The 14,891-nt window shown below is 45.4% G+C and overlaps 1 protein-coding gene across 1 annotated transcript in view; it reads right to left on the bottom strand.

The window, feature by feature from the left end:
- LOC135829046 (uncharacterized) overlaps positions 1-14,891 on the bottom strand; it is a 93,246-nt gene that overhangs the window by 5,708 nt on the left and 72,647 nt on the right. Inside the window, exons 6-19 of the mRNA XM_065341452.1 lie at positions 14,204-14,380; positions 12,972-13,127; positions 12,394-12,531; positions 11,591-11,917; positions 10,678-10,772; positions 10,448-10,512; positions 9,392-9,576; positions 8,430-8,677; positions 7,757-7,936; positions 6,423-6,502; positions 5,569-5,759; positions 4,273-4,596; positions 3,638-3,744; positions 722-855 (exon numbers count right to left, since the gene is read on the bottom strand). Of these exons, the coding sequence (XP_065197524.1) occupies positions 722-855; positions 3,638-3,744; positions 4,273-4,596; positions 5,569-5,759; positions 6,423-6,502; positions 7,757-7,936; positions 8,430-8,677; positions 9,392-9,576; positions 10,448-10,512; positions 10,678-10,772; positions 11,591-11,917; positions 12,394-12,531; positions 12,972-13,127; positions 14,204-14,380 (2,407 nt within the window). The remainder of the gene's footprint in view (positions 1-721; positions 856-3,637; positions 3,745-4,272; positions 4,597-5,568; positions 5,760-6,422; positions 6,503-7,756; positions 7,937-8,429; positions 8,678-9,391; positions 9,577-10,447; positions 10,513-10,677; positions 10,773-11,590; positions 11,918-12,393; positions 12,532-12,971; positions 13,128-14,203; positions 14,381-14,891) is intronic.

Below are 14,891 nucleotides of genomic sequence, written 5' to 3'. Positions count from 1 at the left end.
TGAAAGACTGAGGAATTGTAGTGAATCGACAAATTTTAGCCGGTTAGAAACTTTGGCCGATCTCGAAACTAAAAATGTTGGCTGTCATTAAACGTTGGCCTATTGGGGTTTTCAAAAAAGAAGTTGATCCGTATTTGTTGGTCTCACATGCAGCCGTGGCTGAATTTTAAAAGCATTATTTGCCTCTGGGACAAAATTTGGCCTGCAATTTACTTTGGCGGGTTGACACAAAGCGGTGGAATCGGTGAAATTAAATCACCAGCGAAAATTAGTTGATATAGAGCACATGATTGTGTGAATGGCCCAGGGCTGCCATTTGCTCCGATTTTTCGGAAATCGTCCGATTTTGGATCGGCTGTTGGACAAACCGACCGATTTTGTTCCCAAAGAGAGACCACCGATTATTTTATTTTGAGCGCTTTTTAGTCCAGTTGGCCATTCGGCGCTTCCAAGTTGCGTTTGGCCAGTCACTGTACATGTACAATGCTGCCTATTCTCGTAGCATTGAAAATTATAGCCAATTTCCAGACCCCCTTTCTTCTGTGCCGATCGTTGGAGGTACTCATCTTGGAACTTCGGTTGTTACTTGATGTAGGAAGCTTGCTACACCAGGTACTATGTGCAGTGTTGCAGTGGAACAATAACTGTCATAAACATGTCGCATTTTTTCATCAATATACTACATTCGGAGCAGTGCTAGAGGGATCAGTGCAAGACTTACTTGAGTCGTAAGATTACGACTACGGTCCCAAGCAGACCTATCATGGACAATCCACAGCCAATGTACGATATGATGCTGAGGCTTCGCTCAGCTGCGCTGCTGGGTGGCAGAGGGGAATGCAGTGCCTGTCGAGACTGCACCGTGATCAGACAACATCACATGACCCAAAGAGCAGTAATACCATCAATATTCGTTTCAGGAATTGAGAAGGGGAAAAGTGTGACTATAATTTACTTTCCAATACAAGGTTAGCAGGACTCAAAAGCGACCTTCGAGATATTGGAAACCCAGAAACCTGTCTTCTTGTGATCATGAAACGTTCGTGATTTTCGCGATGGGTGTGAAATAGGGTAAAATAGGCGGGCGCGAAAATCGACACTGTTGGCTTGAGTCAATCATCAAATAGACTCCAATCGCAAACGTTTGCAGGTGCAAACGGTCTGCCATCGTAATTCACGAACGAAAACGGATGCAAACGATTCTGACTTTACAGTAGCTCAGTGCGCTCTGCCTACATCGTCACTATATTTCTGTCAGTCTAGTAGTTTTAAACGAAGGGATGATTTACCAAGGGATTAGATGTCGACCACTTTGTGGTGGGTCTGATCTACTCTCCTCCCGACGTTTACTAGCTGCAGCTGCGCTTTGATCCTGAAGGCCGATGGCCTTCCTACGGATGCGGAACACTTGGCTTCCAGCCGAGTCTCGCTAGTACCATGGATTTTTTAGATGAAATTCACCCGCCACGATAAGAGATTGATAAATATGGTGGTAAAGACACACCTGGCAATATGGCGGTAAACACACGCCTGCCCACATACGCTCTCTAGGCTGCAAAGTTCTGGCACAGAGCTCTCCTTCTCACCACCACCACCATCAGTTCGCGCCTGGCGCCTGGTCGATGCATGGCTGGCGGTATCCGGCATAGCAGGCTGGTACATCAAGTAGCGCATGGCACATAGATGATGACACAGCAACGACATAGCTCGATTGCGACGTACGTTTCGTCCCTGCTGGACTCATCAGGCAATCTTCTTCTTGGATGTCTTCATACGGAGCTGGACTTGGGAGAATGGAGTTGAAGACATCACTGCAGCTGTACTTATGGTTGATAAATATGGTGGTAAAGACACACCTGGCAATATGGCGGTAAACACACGCCTGCCCACATACGCTCTCTAGGCTGCAAAGCTGCAGTGATGTCTTCAACTTCATTCTCCCAAGTCCAGCTCCGTATGAAGACATCCAAGAAGAAGATTGCCTGATGAGTCCAGCGGGGACGAAACGTACGTCGCAATCGAGCTATGTCGTTGCTGTGTCATCATCTATGTGCCATGCGCTACTTGATGTACCAGCCTTCTATGCCGGATACCGCCAGCCATGCATCGACCAGGCGCCAGGCGCGAACTAATGGTGGTGGTGGTGAGAAGGAGAGCTCTGTGCCAGAACTTTGCAGCCTAGAGAGCGTATGTGGGCAGGCGTGTGTTTACCGCCATATTGCCAGGTGTGTCTTTACCACCATATTTATCAACCATAAGTACAGCTGCAGTGATGTCTTCAACTTCATTCTACGATAAGAGATAATGGTTTTAAAACTCTTTACACGCGACCCCGCGCATGACCCTTAGCACGACCTCTAGCACATCCCCTAGTTCCACGAGGCGCTACCAGGGCACCCACTGGCACACGCAACCATCCCTGTTTGTGATTCTAATGGCCTGTTGGGGACTTGGAAATCACTAGGCAGAGAGTCTGAAGTTATAAAATTTAAAATGACATTGTTATTAGCCCCTCAAAATGACGAGATCGGTATCAATGTCTCTTTGTAACTAGCGGAAAGGTTTCATTAGATCCATTTTCCCCATTGTCTGCTAGTTGGTCCTAGTTACATACATGCAGCTCTCCATACGAGACACATAGTAACACGCTTCTGGTTTGTTGTAACTTATAGTTTCATGTCAGATGGCAATCTTCATACTACTGATACACACAGCTCTTGTTGCACCTCTGCATACACTCCCCGACACTGCCTGCAATACCACTCACATGCCATGTTGGTGTCCTCCATAAGGCACGTAATGCAGGAATCACTCGGACACTCCACAAATGGGTGTCGTCGTACCTGTCATCACGTTCATTACGATGCTTGGTGGGTGGCTATACGTCTACCCAGTACCCCATAACTGCGGGCGTTCCCCAAGGCAGCATACTCGGCCCGACACTGTTTTTACTGTACGTAAATGATGCACCCTCTGTTCTGGTGGATGATGCCCAGCTGGACGCATACGCAGACGACACCACACTTTACTCCATTGTGTCGAATGGCAGCGCGGCAGGTGCAGCGCACTCACTGCAACTGTCAATCGATCGGCTGCATAACTGGGGCCAGAAATGGAAGATTGCCTTTAAGCCCATCAAGTCCCACGCAATGACTGCAACGCTCCGAAGAGCTGACTTACACCTCCCACCAATCATGTTTGGCGGAATACAAGTCTCCGAGGCAAACTTGATCACCCTCCTAGGCGTCCTCTTTGACCAGAAGCTGTCTTTTGGGGAGCACCTCCGGTCTGTTGCAACACGGGCAAGGCAGCGGCTTGGTCTTTTGCGCCGGTCTACTCATCTTCTCCCTCCGGCTGGGCGCCTAACCGTGTACAAGGCATTCGTTCGTCCACTGCTGATTTTCTGAGGCGTGAAGTAGGCGCGGATGAAGAGACCATTGGTCGGCGGAGCCTACAGCACCCCATCACCACCGTTGCGTTGCATTTGCAGCCCCATTCAGTCAATGTCTTGTTAGTCTGTTCCTTTGTCATTTCCTGCTTCTTTCTTGTTTTACGAATTGGGTGCGTGGTTTCAAGTATAAGAACAAAATAAAAAATGCGCCTATTAACAAAATCCTTATGACAGTGCTATCCTTACCACCAAAACAGCAAAGCTTGTCAGGTGATTGCACTGGCAGAAGGCATGGTCTCCGGACGTATTGAGCAGATCACATCCCTCGCCACTCCAGCCACCTTCACCGTATGCTAAGAGTAATACAGGCAAGAGGGAAGTGGTTGAATTAATAAATTGAAATAGATAACACATCCGTGAAACTCTGCGCTTTCATGTAGATCTACTCTTTCTTTACCCTAATCTTTACCCCAAACTTTATCCCAATCTTTACCCCAAACTTTATCCCACCCAACTGCCAAGCCAAGTCAGCAGGAAAGGTGCAAGCGCTCACATAGGAAGCAAAACATAATTCCGATGGTTTTCGTTGAATGTGCAAGAACATTTTTTTCAGAACATCTCTGTCCGCAGATATGGATTTGATTTCACCGGTCAAATGGATTGGTTGTGAATTTAGGGGCTACATCCAGGGGGAAATGGTCTCAGGAGAAGGATGCATTAAATGTTAGTTTTCAAATTCTGGTAATACCTGTATAAGAAATGAAAACATGCAGTACTGTAAAAACACAATAATAGCAAAACGTGATCCGACATAAACATGAATCATTCGCAATAAACATTCTGCCACATCCCGCACTCGTCGCTTTCCCTGCTGCACTTACCCAAACTGAAGTCCCAGAATGCACAGGTCAAATTGTATGCATATTCACCACCGGTCGTTGCCATGGACACGTTGAACGACATGAGAACAGGCTGACTGAGGTTCTCTAGCGGAGAGTCACCCGCCTGAGCGGAAATGATCAGTGATCCGATGGATGTGTTGTCGCCTATACTGCTGTCTTGGAAGAGGCTGGAAGTCTGATAGAGAATGAACTGGGATTGGGTCAGAGAGCAGGCTGTCGTGTCATTTCCCACACCGTCCTTGCCTTCATTGGCTAACTGCAATGCCTGAGAGGGAATGTCGATCGCGACGTCCAAGTTATTTTCTAAAGAAAGGCAGTCGCGAAGCACAAAACGTGATCTAGCCATTTCGCAATAACTGTGGACAGCAGGACCTATTTAGAAACTGCAGTACCACTAAGGTCTTTTAAAAGAATGATCTCTAGGTTGCCCGAAAATGTCAATGAAGACTTGCATATTCCAGGACTGTTCGACGATGATGGCCATTGCGTGCTCACAAACATCACAAAAAAGCTGGTGTGTCAGTCAGTGGGCCTTCTCAAACACAATGCCAGTCATTCATGACGTGACACCATTTTTCTAATAAATAAATAAATTTCACGGTTCGCGTGAGACTCGGCTGGAAGCCGGGTTTTCCGCATCCGTAGGAACGCCACCACCCTTCAAGGATCAAGGCGCAGATGCAGCTCCTAAAGCGGTGGGAGGTGAGTAGATCAGCTCACCAGCAAGTGGTCAAAGACCGAAAATCCCATTCACTGCATCCACGAGGAAAACATGGATGCATTTTTCTAATAGGTAGCATCAATTAACTTCGTATACGCTTCTATTCCCTGTCCAACTAACAGACTTTTGGCAGCAGAATTTGATTGACACGCATTGCCAATAGTTCGACTGCTGGGAATCATCAGGAAGCATCAATGCCGCATTAAAACGGGGCTCATCGGGTTTACCATGTCAGTTTTGGAAGTATCCTTATCTTTGATCAACAGGAAATAAACCCTCTTTTCCAGCCTCCGCCTACACATGCTAGGCTCAGTTTACAAAAGCCCCACAGCCCCACAGACACACGAACGCAAATGCATATAAATACTCCCTGGCAAAGTCCAACGCACATGCGCAAAGCACACAAAAACAAAATGGGGAAAGTATCAGCATGCATACACGAAACAAATCATGCATGCCTCCATATGTCCCTTTCCTGTTTTAACCACAAAATTTATTATTGGCTCAACAGCCGAGCGTTGCATGCTTCTCACATTATTATTCATGCCACATACCCAGAGCTGGCTTTGCTGGTGTCCCCACCAGGAAGGTGTCAGTCCCACTTTCTTCTGCAGTGCGAAATCCTTGTGTTGTCGGGTTTAGCGGACACGTAACTGCAAACCCCACATTGTCAGTGACCCGCTGTAAGGTGGTGCCATCCTCGACGTCCAAACTAGTCACCAACTTCTCCATTGAGTGTGCAATTCTGCCAAATACACAGGTGCAAAAGACAGTAAAATGGAATAAAACAAAGTAATAATGTTTTTTGAAAGAGGTTTGAGGCGGATACTACTTAAAAAACGAAGGTAAGTATTAGGTCGCAAGTATCCACGCAAACACACACATCCAGTAAGGTAATTGTCATAAAGTATCCGAACGTTTTCGGTCCCTTCTCATCAAGGATTGTCCAGGGAATGGCTCAAGTTGGAAAGACTAAAACTTATATTTATAGCGCAAAAAGATTATGAGGTACCAACACTCGTGACAAGGCGTTGCATTTGGCTGTGTTAGAAGCTTTGTACGTTACTGAACTTTGTGTACAGAAAGAAAATGTGTTGTCGCTACAATTGGTTGGTGTTACTCCTCGCCGAACGGTTAACAATGTGACTTAATTTGCTCACTATGTTGTTGTCTCTAGTAATGCTTTCCTTCGAGATTTGTGTCGTTCTGAACTTGATAATTTTCCACATTGTCACGAGCGTTGGTATCTCATTATCTTTACACAATATAAGTTTTAGTCTTTCCAACTCGAGCCAATCCCTTGTCTTGATAACAAAGGACCGAAAACGTTCGGATACTTTACGACAAGTGCATTATTTGACTGGATGTGTGTCTTTGCGTGGTTAGTTGCCACCTACTATGATCTTACTTTGATGCCGATACTGCTTCGATTTTCTCTGCAGGAACATTCAGTATATTGTCCACGGACTTCAGGACGGCATCAGCAACCTAAGTGTACACAACAGGCAATGAACAATTTACAGTTAAGTAGATTTCTTGTAGGTACAAAACATGGCTACTAATAACCAATGAGAAAACTCTTTTGCGGAATTGAACACACTTTACAATTTCAAAGCTGACCGCAGTCTTCCTTCAACCTGAGTTGGGAACAGTCTTCTTGCGAGTGAAAAAAAGTGTTCGCACCGCAAATGGCAACATGATGAAATACTGATTCTGTGCTTTGAAGGACATCTACTGAAAGAACGAGGCGATTCCCACTTCCGCTTTTAAAAGTCCCAGCCTCCAAATGAACCGGTTGTTGGCGAAAGTGGAGGTATTTGAGTACACTATGAAATCACTAAGTTTAGCACTGAACGTGTGACTGAGTATTTATACTGAGAAGCCGATTGATAATGTTAGCTCTGCGCAAGTGCAATGGTGGAGTAATAGAGTCCAGGCACATCAAATCTAACACAGATTTGCTGTCATGCTGTCTGTATGTGTAAAAGGTTATAATAATAATGACAGCACATTTCGCGTAGTAGAGCACTAAATAAAGAAATTCAGTGTTTTTTCCGCTTCTGTCTTGTGAGCATCATCAGCTAGGTGTAGTAGCTGCTGATAATGATTTCTCCTCGGATGTCGAGCTGCACAGTTTCTTCCAGTCTGTCTTGTCTGCTGCTTGTTGGCGGCGCCTGGAAAGGTTATACGATGATTATTAGTCTTCCTTGTACTTTTAGCTATATTGAAACTGCTGTCTCCAAAATGCTTGTTTTCACGGTGCTTGTTCAGGATTGTTTTGTAACGAGATTCTTTGCAAGCAAAAAGAAAATGTTGTAGCACTCACACATTTTAAATAATACGCACTCACCAGTTTTTGTCCACACGCACTCACAGCTGCCACATTCATCTACTGCTACCATTCTCAGATACACTGCAAAGGTTCACACTACACGCGTTATGCATTACCGCTAGCTGTGCTGCATTCTCACGCTTCTTTTCATGTTACTCTAGCTATATAACTGGTTGTTTTAGTGATTCTTACTATGTGACGATGTTCCACTGATGATGGTCACACGAAAACGTTCTGGAATTGTTTCATTTTAATTGTTTATACATGGTTATGAGTGCACATTTGATATTTTTCATTGCTATTTTACGACTGTTGTCTCCTCGTCGGTTATTTAAATACTTCATCCGTTTACAGTTTTATTTGTTGAAGTAAATAGTTGTTGCTTACAGGGGTATAAAAGTCACCATTACCTGTATTTCGACAGTTGCATTCAGTCTTTGATCTCCACTCGTTACTGTCACCAGGTTCAGGAGGGTAGTAGCAGCAAAGTCCACGTCATCTTCCGACAGGAATGTGCTACCCTGGGTCACGTTGACTATCAATCTCGTGCTGTCCACCAATTGTGCTGGGTCACTTGTGTTAAAATCAAGCTACAAACCCAAACCAGAGTAAGGTAAGAAAGACGTTCCAGTGATGTTATGCAATTTTCATAAGCTGGGGGAAAACTGAACCCTGAAAGCAACTTAACTTGTTGATGATAACAAGGCAATCCCACTGGCACAGCCATGTTGTGTGACGCCTACCATTAATTGTCATGCTCTGTTCTTCTTCGTTCTCCTTCGTATTTCATAGGTAGGGTTGTGTGACGTATAATCATGAAAGAGGCTGGAAAACAATTCATTTCTTTGAGGGAAAGTTGCAACCGGGAAAGGTCGGAAGAGAATATGACTGTCGCGACCAGGACTCGAACCACAGACTCTAGCTTATAGCCAGCCATGCTCTATAACCAATCTATGGTGTAGTCGTCATCCAAGCAGCGACCATCCAACATCCAGGTGTAGAAAGGGTGACATAGCCTCACAAGCAGTACAACTGAACCAGTAAGAGTCTGTGATAATCCAAGGATGCCTATTGGTGCTGTACCTTGGAGAGCTTCTGCAGTTCCTTGGTCAGAGGAGATGGGCATGTTGTGGTGTTGGGACTGCTCCATCTGGCAATGGTTCCTACTGCAGAGCCGGGACGGGGATATGCCACACAGTCGCGCGTCGCAAACTCCACCTTGCGATCGTCCAGAGCGACAGGGCAGTCGAGGAAAGCACTAGTGCCACCAAAAGTCTCCGGCCAGAGTAGAGTGCCCTGAAAACCTGTCATTGATTCCTCAGGGCAGGTATCTATGTAGAACACAGGGGAATAAGTACGGATACATATAAGCCTCAGTGTGAGCGTTGAATGTTTGGAGCGACACACCAAATAACCTAAAGTACCCAGACACTTTAGACGACCAGCGAGGGCACACTTTCTTTGAAGTTCATTCCCTAACGTTGGCTTTGGTCCAACATTGTCTGGAGCTGTTGAGTGTAATTCGTGCGTGGAGTGTTTTGGCATTGGACACACCCAAACGTTACAGATTCTAAAAGCTATTCCAATTTCGCAACAAGATGTCTAAGTTCGGAATTATTATCCAAAACTAAAATAATTATATATTGGGAATTGTGATGGAGAGTGAAGGCGTAATCGTAGAGTACGCCCATTATCATCGGCCCAACAGGGATTTGTGCATTTTCACTTGCATCCTATGTTCTGTCGTCGTAGATATCACTGACAAAGCAAGGGTTGAATGTTACAGTGCATGCGACGTTGTGTCATCCATTCGAGAAAATTAGCACCTCAAAACTTCTCATCTTGCACTCTGAGTCCATTTTCAGTCGAGGCCATAGAAATCCGAGCTCTGTGCCTAAAGCAGCCCCGAGACTCATGTGGCCTCTGGATGGATTTTTCGGACAGCACATCATGTAAAGGCAACGGAAACGGGCTACTGTCTTTGCCTCGTGGGTCGGATTTCATTGGCCATGACTTTGCAAGAGATTTCCAGAATGCGGACCTACCAAAGCTGACGACTTTCAGTGAAGCCGTTTGCATCGTCAATGGCTGGCTCTTGTTACTGTTCACATTTTCCAGTAGATGCAGGCGCAGGCCGTTCGTAAGTGACTGGTTGCCTTTGATCTCCTGGATGAGTGTCGAAGACAAGGTGATTTCTGCCTTGGCCTCGATCGCCGATACTGATGTTTGCCTTGGAATTGAAGAGAATATTTGTGCATAAAATAAAGAAGAAGCATACGTCCCAATTAACACAGTGCTTAAGGAGCATAGTAGAAAGGTGTGATATTTTGTAGAATACATGAACAAACAAGACACACGGATAGAGAGTCAATAACTAATTTATACTAAAAGAGAAAGGACCAAGGAACTACAAGTTACGCTATGCTGTCCACTAACCAGTTAGTTGTAGAACGTTAGTACCTTTGGTCAGTGTCGTGCAATGTTATCGCATGAGCTGATTGTTTGTTTCTTTGTTTGTTTCTTTTACTTGAATTCGTTTAGACAAGAGTACATGAAAACCAGAGTGTGCAGCTCGGATGGGTTGCTGTCACGGCGAAATTCCGTGATTACATCATTTTAGTGATGTAGTGCGTACAAGCAGGATTCAAGCAGGTCTCTTTCTGCACAACTGCAGCTCAGTTGTACGCACTACGCCATTTCCCGCCTCAGATCTGGGCCAAATATGATGTAATCACGGAATTTCGCCATGACAGACACCCATAGCAGAAAAGGCCCCAAGCTGCACACTCTGGTTTTCATGTACTCTTGGTTTAGAGCACAGGCAATTCTGCCTTCTCACCAGAGGAAAACCTCCAGTTCCTGCTAAGAACGAATATTATAATATAACTATGAGAGAAGGATTGTTTAGTAACTGGTGGTGTTAGTGGACAGTAAAGCGCAACTTGTAGTTCCTTGGTCCTTTCGCTTTTGTATAAACAAGAGAGAGTGCAGAATTTATAGGCCAGTGCTTGGTGCAAACCTGTACTGAAGCTCTCACACAGCACTGGTGGAATCTGCATACATTCCAGTGTTCAAAGTTGAGATGAGATTACAGGACTTACAGGATGGTGATATCACTAGACTCGACTTGGGATTTGTGCCTACTGCTTGACACCAGGGACCTCAGCTGTGAACAACATAATCGCACATGACGATCATACAGTCATAATGTTCACACAATAGGGGAATACCCAGATTGCTAGATTGTAAGTGTATGGTGAATTGCACAGACATTAGGGAGACAGTCATGCCATTCATATATGCCTGCCTTGTTGTTCAACATTGTCCATACCGTTTGTGCCACTAAGTCCTTTGCAGCAGACGTGCTGATCCCTGTAGCCAACTGAGATCCAACGAACTGTGCAGTCACTTCAAACTGACTTGCATCTGAGCATAAACAGCAACAAGATTGCAGGTGCGGGACAGATTGATAAACGTCATCCCTACCTCCCCCCCCCCCCCCTCCACCAAAGGGGTGTGACTAACTCCCGGGAGGGTATGATGGAATCACAGAAGGGGTATCACTGACCCACAGAAGGGGTACGTCGGCCTCATAGAAGGGGCATTACTGACCTACAGAATGGGTGTAACTGACCCACAGAAGGGGTATGACTGAACCACAGAAGGGGTATAACTAACCCACAAAAGGGGTATGACGGACCCACAGAATGGGTATAACTGACCCACAGAAGGGGTATAACTGACCAACAGAATGGGTATAACTGACCCACACAATGGATTTTAACTGACCCACAGAATGGGTAAAACTGACCCACAGCAGTTGCATGAGCGACCCACAGAAGGGGTCAGACTAATCCACAAGAAGAAGTTCTTCCGACCCATGAGAAAGGGGATCACTGACACATGGAAAAGGCGGCTACTAAACTGACTAAACTAAAGTAGGGAATATTACTGATTGAGAGGAGTGGACGCTGCAGAACCATAGGAAAAAGTGGGACTGACCCACCGGAGAGGGCATGGGAAACACACAGGAGAGGCATGGCTACGTAAGAGTGTATGGCCGACCAGCACGAGAGTGCAGGAGAAACACACAAGACGTGTGTGAATACATGATAGGGCATGACTGACACACAGGCCGGGTTTGTCTACATCAAAGTGTGCAACTGATCTGCAAAAGAGCTGTCGACAAAAAAAGAACACAACCTAGAGCTAACAAGCAAACAGAGAGCTCAATATTCACCTACCCAGCACTGTAAGCTTGATAGTAGATAGTGATACTGCCAGCCTGGAGTTGATATCGTTCTCGACAGAGCACTGGTATAAACCGGCATGGCACTGCTGTATGTCATTGATCACCATGACTAGGTTTGTGCTGTCCGCTGATAGCACAGAGCTCAACGAAGGGCAAGTATCTCCCTGTGGCGGTTTGGACTGGCATGTGCCATCAGTCCCCAACTGGCACCAGATGGCCCTAGGCTGGGGTACACCAGCGAAGAAGCACGATATTGATAGTGTTGAACTAACAAAGGCACTCGTGACCGCAGCCAGCCCAGGATCAATCGTGGCTGGAACTGGAAGGAAGAACAGAAATATCACATTTCCAAACTCTTGGCGGAAAATCATCATAAACCATTGTCAAACACCATAGAACTCCCCATTTGTCTCTGGAAATCACACCCGCAGCAAAAAATTGTCTCAATGTACTGTATTGTAATTTTGTTCGACCTTTCCAGAGCATAGATCAACTGTGTATCTTTACTTGTATCTCTACAGTTAGTGCACAGTATAATGCTATCTACAAAAGGATCAGCTCTCGCTATAATGTTGCTCTTTGGCTAACATGTGAAATGTTGCAGTGACGATTCCTCTTTTTGTCACCAACCGAAATGAGGTACGGAAAAAGCAAAAAGTCTTGATACAAAATTGACTTTTGGACTGGGCCGCTCGAAGGACCTTCACTCTCGGGCCATGGATTGTTTCCTCTTAACATTATGGTGTGATGTTAATACGACATGAGGAGGAGTTTTGTAGCACAGTCTGTACGCACCTTTCACATCCAAAAACGTCGATGCCTTGCTGGTTCGGAGCGTGGTATTGCTTATCTCCTTGTTCAAAGCCGTGCACGAGATGCTGCCGTGATCTTTGCCATATTTCACCGACATAATAGTGAGTGTGTTCTGAATACCTGTGCAAATGAAGCAAACAAAGACTGAATGAGTTGTATCCATTCGATCATGAAGAAGTGGAAAGTGTTAGGGAGATTGCTCATTTCATCATGGAGCAACACAAACATGTGGCAGTGGGATTTCTCATTTCAATATGGGGCGATGATCTGATTCATTTGAGCAAATTGATAGATAACTCCCCGTGGGTGCAAGTACAAATGAATTTCTGTCAGGACTCAGGTTTTAGGGTTCCCTTGATGTAATGCATCCGACTGTACACAACTCCATTGCGCGATGCCAGTCCTTCATCTTGAAAGTACTTCGCTGAACTCACCGGGGAAATGGAGTAATAATGCATTATAATTGTCAGAGTTATCCATCAGAAGTGGCAAACTCTGCCGCATTATGCACACTTGTTGAGCCGTAACAAAATTCAACTTTTTCGCCTAAAAGATCTTACCGTCAATTCTGTAGTTTCGACTGTGAATGATGATGTCATCGTTTTTGTCATGCCAGCTGACAGCCACGGGCACATCTCCAGATACCAAACAAGGCATTCTCACCCTGCTACCCTCGATAACAGTGAACTGAGCTTGCATAGTCGCACTGGGTGGTTCTGTGGATTACACCAAATACAAGAAGTACTCTAAGCATTAAAGATTATTAAGATCGAGGTAATCATGTTTTAGTTTTGTTTCTGAAAGCGGAACCTCTTTGGACTTACACAGCCAAACACAAACGTGCTGTCCATTAGCTTTCCGCGGACGCTGGCCCACTTCGCACAATTGCATGGAGACCTTCCTACATATAGACAAGGCAGTACCAGGGTCAGTTACAAACCTTCTCCGAGTGCAATGCTTATGTAAACAACCTTTCTTCAAGGTATAATAGTGACAGGCGATGCCTGAGAGAGTGAGTGTGTGTGAGAGAGAGAGAGAGAGAGAGAGAGAGAGAGAGAGAGAGAAAGAGAGAGAGGAAGAGAGAGAGAAAGCGACAGAGAGAGACAGAAACAGAAAGAGACAGAGAGAGAGACAGAGAGACAAAGAGACAGAGAGACAGAGAGGGAAAGAGATTGACGTAGAGAGAGAGATAAAGATAGAGAGAGAGAAAGAGAGAGAGAAAGAAGGATAAAGAGAGAGAGACAGGGAGAGAGAGAGAGAGAGACAGGGAGAGAGAGAGAGAGAGAGAGAGAGAGAGAGAGAGAGAGAGAGAGAGAGAGAGAGACAGGGCGAGAGAGAGAGAAAGAAAGGGACACAGAGAGAGACACAGAGAGAGACAGAGACAGAGACAGAGACAGAGCCAGATACAGAGACACAGAGACAGAGAAACAGAGAGAGACACACAGATAGAGAGACAGAGAGAGACAGAGAGAGAGACAGAGAGAGGGAGAGATAGATAGATAGATAGATAGAGAGAGAGAGAGAGAGAGAGAGAGAGAGAAAGAGTGAGAGAGAGGGAGAAGCTCAATAAAATCACCCACAGTTGTCCAAGGGGTTACTTGAACACTTTCCGGAAAAAGCTTTTGACGTAGGACTCCCTTCCATCGCAGCCCTTTATCACGCACCAAAGCAGAATTGCTTTTGAAACCACTTGTCTCTCTGGATACCTCTTTACAAGATGTTCTTCTCAACTGGCAGCAGGTCTTTGCAAGACTAGAAAGCTAACCACGTGGGCAGACAATAAATCACTCACTTCTACACTTTCCAAGTGAAGCTGAGTAGGCACTGTTGGCTCCACACACTGTTTTTGCATTTCCAGCAATAGCATATCCGGGGTCGCATACTAAGGTTACAGTTTCGGCTTCGGTCACCGTATCACCAGGTTGAAGTTTGCCATTGCCAATTGGCCTGACCCTAGGGCAACTTCCCTCTGTAGAATCAATATGAAACAATATGGGAGAAGTTGTAGACAAAAACAAGCATCGAATAGCAGATACGTCAGGGAGAAAGATAGGGAGACGATAAACAGCAATACAGACACTAGCATGCAGGTGATAAAACGGCTGTAGCACAAACAGCCAGACACATGGAGGGAGAGGTGGAGGATGGATGAATTGCAAACACCAGATAGGCCTCTGTCCCATGCAAAATATCATACTAGAACTATATCGGTAGAGTATAGAGTACATCTTACTGGTCTATTTTAGAGACCCCTTCAAGTTCATGTTTATGAATTTCTCTTCTTCATGTTATTCAGTAAAACTAACAGAGCGTGTCCATGGTTGTACTATTCATTTACTTAGGCTGTCATCACACCACGGAACAAAGCGCTGCGTCTACGTCCACGTAAGGAGTTTTTGTTCGGTTGTCACGATGATCCTTATACAGGGTGAAAACAGGAGTAGAGGAAACGGCAACCGTAGACGTGGTAGGGAGGAGGG

The sequence above is a fragment of the Sycon ciliatum genome, chromosome 13 (assembly GCF_964019385.1).
Source record: "Sycon ciliatum chromosome 13, ocSycCili1.1, whole genome shotgun sequence".
NCBI lineage: Eukaryota > Metazoa > Porifera > Calcarea > Leucosolenida > Sycettidae > Sycon > Sycon ciliatum.
This window is presented reverse-complemented; position numbering and strand designations above follow the sequence as displayed.